The 5,620-nt window shown below is 35.1% G+C and overlaps 1 protein-coding gene across 1 annotated transcript; it reads left to right on the top strand.

Moving 5' to 3' along the window:
* Window positions 1-1,032: 1,032 nt before the first annotated feature.
* LOC115226907 lies at window positions 1,033-1,350 on the top strand. The gene has a single exon (XM_029797890.1). It carries the CDS (start codon window positions 1,033-1,035, stop codon window positions 1,348-1,350), a length of 318 nt encoding a protein of 105 aa, XP_029653750.1.
* Window positions 1,351-5,620: the final 4,270 nt, after the last annotated feature.

The raw sequence follows: 5,620 nt of genomic DNA, 5'->3' as shown, positions 1-5,620 counted from the left end.
GATAGTGATCCGGCCGCATGTATTAGATGAGCCACATCACTAACAATCTGGTTCGAAGAAAACTGGGCCTCAATGTGATAAAACCACAATACGGGATCATGCATCCAGAATGGTGGAACCTTCAATGCAATCACTGCCTGGAATGCCATGTCGACCAAGGATGAGTTTTTCAATGTGTTGTGTTCCAGTAGATACATAAGTAGTGTGATGACTGATCAATTGAAGCTGCAATTCTCCAGTTCAGGTGTAATGATGCTTGAAGTGAAGGCTGTTCTTTTTTGTTGGAGTCACCAAATATAGCAGCCTATTTGTTCATATTTTAAATCAAGCTTCAATTATCAAACAAGTGAATACCACTATGGCCAAATAAATGATGTAAACCACATTCCTTTCCTCTTCATTGTTTTTCATTGATATCAGTCCAACATGCCTAACATCATTTGCTACTTCTCACAACTACTCAGCTACCTCAGTATCACATTCTGCTACATGTCCTTTATCAAAGATGGCAAATGTTATATGAGCAAATTTAACTGCTATTTTTGGCAGATCAAAAGACCACATAAAAACTCCCTTGGACTGTTGAAAAATGGTGGTAAGCTCCAAATCTGGGCATTTCACTTTCATTTGTACCTCTGATTTCAGATAGAAAAAAATATTTATATGAAGTCGTCAATAGTCTTGTCTTGGAGAAATTTAATGAGACTCACAGGATGCATTCCAGAAATTTTGAAGCTTTTTTCAAGGAGAGGCAGTTATAACTGTCCTAGATTTTTGTAATTTTAGTTTATCATGAATTAAACATCTAATAAACTGACTTACCAACTTTTGTTGTTCCAGACTAAAGGAGATGGTTGTAACAGAACCTTGAACACACCCTACTAAACACCACTGCTTGTTACAGCTAAGTAAAAAGTTTTGTGTTAAACTGGGCAAAAATACTACAGAAACATATGAAATTCTCCAGACTGCTTATGGATTAACTTTCTTGCTGGCACAAGAGGTTCAAAAGCAGTAGAGAGGAAATGAAAGATGTGGGAGGAGAGAGACATCAGAACATCAGAGCTGGTTGAGAAAATTCACAGTTTTCTGGGTGGAGACAATTGTGACTCTATAAAGACAGTAAGCGTTCAGTTTGGCATTGGTGTGGCAACTGTACACAGGATTATCCATGAAGATCTGAACATGAGCAAAATTCATGCAAAATTTGTTCCCATGGTGCTCAGTAATGGTAACAGTCTATTGGACATCAAAACTGTCTCTCACCCTTGCTGCATTCCAAATCTTGCTCCCTGTGACTTTTGGTTGTTCCCCCAAACTGAAGGAGAACTTCAGAGGCAGTTGTTTTGAAGATGATGGAGGTGGTGACAAGGATCCCGAACACCTTCACATTGGAGGACTTCCATGTAGTACAAATTTTACTGGACCATTTGGGAGTGGTTATTTATGGAACACTTTTCCTTTGAATTATTCTACATTCCTTATAGTCATGTATTATTTTAAATAGATTTCAGTGTTGGTAGTTCTATTTAAATTGTGATGGAAATACAGTAATCTCTCACCATATCGTGGTTCATCTATCACAATTTATCATTTAAGCCTAAGTCAATTCCTCCGTGGTGTTGTTTTGCATTTATAATAGAATAAATATCTATCTATCTAGGTTGTCCTTCAGGATGCCCCAGAATAAATATATACAAATTATAAAAATAATTAAAAAAATACACAGTACAGTACTGTTTCTACTTCATGGATTTTCACCTATGGGGGGGGGGTTCGGAACATAACACCCATGATAGTGAAAGGATTACTGTAGTAGTGGGTGATTACAGGTCAGTAGGCACTTATAATGCACTTTTCACACTGCATAACCCCTCAAATAAAGATATAGAAAAATATAGAAAAAAATTCTTCAAATTCTTCAAACACTTAGGACTTAGCATATCAATTGAAGAAGAACACAATGCAGTAAACTTCTTGTATATAACATTAGATCTAAAGTTTAATACTTACTGACCTTTTCACAAACCCAATGAAAACCTCAAATATATAAACAGTAACCATCCACTTAGTATAACACACAAATTAGTAGAAAATGTTTCAAACAAATTCATAGAAAGAGCAGCAACTATTTTGAAAACTATGATAATAATAAAAATAATCAGCAAAAATATAAAACAAGCACAAACATTATAAAATCTAACAATGAAGACGTAGAAATTGTGATTGTGCTACAAGAACACAATGCAAATTTTAAAATAATTGTAGAATAAAATCACTGTCAATAGCTGTGTAGTAACAACAGATACAAATAAATAATACTATATAAGACCTAGCTCATACTTCATAAAACAAAGAATAGTAAATCACGAAAGTTCATTTAGAAATAATTCTAGGAAATTTTTAACATGTTTTAGTAAACTTATATTGTCACTGAAAGAGGAAAATATTAAATATTCATTAAAATGGGAAATTATTAGCACTGCAAAACCTTACAAAATAGGGGACAAAAAATTAAATTTATGCCTAGAATTATACCAAATATTTACTTTCAAAAATGAATTAGTTAATACTAGACAAGAAAGAAGTTTTAATTGCTTGCACAACCGTCTTATTTTTAAAAAATATGAATAATAGAATGCAAGAACCATGTAATTCTAGCCATTCAACTCTTTAAAACAATAACAGTAATTAAATTGAAAAAAATTACAATTGACTACTTCATTTTATTAACCACATTATTTCTATCTGTAAATAACCGCTCCCAACGGTCCAGTAAAATTTGTCAACATAAAAAAAAAACTACTGCTGGTGCTACCAGATTTTTACACAAACAATCAGTTGTGAATAGCAACTCATCATGGAACAACATACTTTATTACTACCACTACCAAGCCTGATTCAAACTAATAACAGGGAGAATCACTCCTTGAACTGTGACATTATTATTCACCCTGAACAGATTGCACAAATTAAGCATAAATCCCTGCATATAAATATACAATAATTTGCAATTGATAAGATCAAACACGTTGGATAATTATTATGAATAAACCAAGCAGAAAGACTGAATGTTTAAATTCTTCATTTTCCTTATTATCAGTATATATCTCTGTGTGTGTGAGTGTGTGTGTGTGTGTATGTATGTACGTACGTACGTATGTATGTATATATATATATGTGTGTGTGTGTGTGTATGTATGTAAATATATATATATAAATATATTACAAAATTAGAAAATGGAGAAACATACTTAAATCAGTCAAACATCAACCATCAGATGATATCCAATCAATACTTTATTACACCATTACATAACAGCAAAGGCATTATACAAAATATATTGTAAATATAATTAGACAAGGAAATAGAAATATAAAATATAAAATATAATATATAATTATATCATATCTGACAGCTGTTTCGGCCGTAAGGGCAAGTATGCCTCATTTAACCTATAAGCCATATAAGGCAGGTATAAATGAGACATTAACAAGGATGCCCCACAGCCTCTTCAGAGAATATATATGTAACTTTCCAAGTTCATTTGCAGAACATAGAAAAACTACAATAAGTTGTGAATCTGAGAGGGTAATATGTTAAATAAGATCATGACTACCTGATCCTCCTGTATTTTGTTTCTACTCAAACCCAGGAACTTTTCAGTACCCACTCATATATGTGTATATATGTATATTTACATATCTGTATGTATATGTACATACATTATGTATGCATGCATGCATGAATGTATGTATGCATGTATGACTTTAAAGTGCATCCAGTAGTGGGGCTCTGGTTTGGGAGTTCTTAGGTTATGAGGATTGTGGAACCACATTTTAGCCACTGTTCTTCCCATAGCTACTCTGACCTGGAGTAGTAGCACTTGTCAGAGACCCAAACTATGGGTTAATTAGCATGTGTTGACAATCCATCTGAGTGTGAGGGAGCAGAGATACTTTTTGTCAGTGTCAGACTGTACAGTAAAATCTCTGAGAATGAGAGATCCCTAGCTGTTGTCACAGTATCTTTCTAGGAAAGGGATACACTGATGTAAAACTTGCAGTTTCACGTGATTACTGGTCATCCCACTTTGGCCTGTCATTAGGTACTAATACGGATGCTCAGAGAGTGGTACTCATGTTGTACAAGCATTTATCACGTAATACAATAATGTATGGATGTCTCTTTATGGTGACTCCCGGTGGCACGTAAAAAGCACCCACAACTCTCTTGGAGTGGTTGGCATTAAGAAGGGTATTCAGCTGTGGAAATATTGCCAGCTCAGATTGGAGCCTGGTGCAACCGCTGGCTTTCTCAACCTTAGTCAAATCGTCTGACCCATGGAAAATGGGTGTTAAACGGTGATGATGATGATGATGATCTACAGAAAATTTCATGGTGTTGGAAGAGTATATACATGTATATATACACACATGTAAATATACATGTGTGTATATGTATATGTACACACATATGTATATGTACACACATATATACATGTATATATACATGTAAACTTAATCAGTTGGAAGTGTACAGTTAGTTACAACTTTCATCTGTCACCTATGTTCCAAACTATGCAGATTTGCTATGGGAGTAAATAGTCATCTGAGAGGTCATGGACGGAAAGTCAGAAATGCAATTGACAATGAGGAAGCACAAAGACACGGAAATCATCTGCTTCTGAAATCTGATGATGTGGTGATGTCATACACTCATGAAACTTTGAGTAATGTGCTGCTGAGTCAAACTGTTCTTAAATGCATGTAATTCCAACCAAATGTGTCAAGTGTTCCTTTCTTTCATTTGTTCTCTCTCTCTCTCTCTCTCTCTCTCTCTCTCTGTCTCAACATATGGCACTCTGTTGGTTATGAGGATTTCAGTTGATCCGATCAAGGGAATAGCCTGCTCGTGAAAGTGGCTGAACATCCCACAGACACAGGTACCAATAACATAGTTCTTAGGGAGATTCAGTGTGACACAGAATGTAACAAAGCTAACCTTTTGAATTACAGGTGTAAGTAGTTTTTGCCAGCTGAGTGGACTGGAACAATGTGAAATAAAGTGTTGCTCAAGGACACATCATGCTGCTGGGAATTGAACTCATGAACTTACAGTCATGAACTGATTACCCCCTAACCACTAAGCCATGCACCTTCACACACACACATCTTCGTACAGCAATCTGATAGATACCAATCAAGGAGATCAAGCCTGGTACATCATAGTTACAAAACAAAACCCTTAACCACTCGGCTATATCTACCTCCATACACACAAACACACATACACACACATACCCCCTACACACATACCCCCTCCCCACACACACACACGTTAGAGGCTGAAATAAAAAGAGAGAAAGCAGGAAAGGAAAGAGAGAAAGACTAGTTGGTGAGAATGAAAGTTATCAAAGAGATAAGAGAGAGGTGAAAGTTTGTTAAAAACTGGTCTATTAACTGCATAAATGGTAACTGCTGAGAAAGAATATTCTGGAAATTATATTCATCAGGTTGATTTCCCATCGTAAATTTTATTAATTACCGTTAAAAACTCACAAGAAATAATAGTTTGGGGAAGTTGGGAAGGATTAATGATATTTTCCAGGGAAACAGT

Source organism: Octopus sinensis, linkage group LG2 (assembly GCF_006345805.1).
Source record: "Octopus sinensis linkage group LG2, ASM634580v1, whole genome shotgun sequence".
Lineage (NCBI taxonomy): Eukaryota > Metazoa > Mollusca > Cephalopoda > Octopoda > Octopodidae > Octopus > Octopus sinensis.
The sequence above is the reverse complement of the archived record's forward strand: the minus strand, read 5'-3'. Positions and strand labels throughout refer to the sequence as shown.

Bases quoted from the DNA above. Each gene is read 5' to 3' on its own strand.
- LOC115226907 (XM_029797890.1), top strand. From the start codon at position 1,033: ATGTGGGAGGAGAGAGACATCAGAACATCAGAGCTGGTTGAGAAAATT.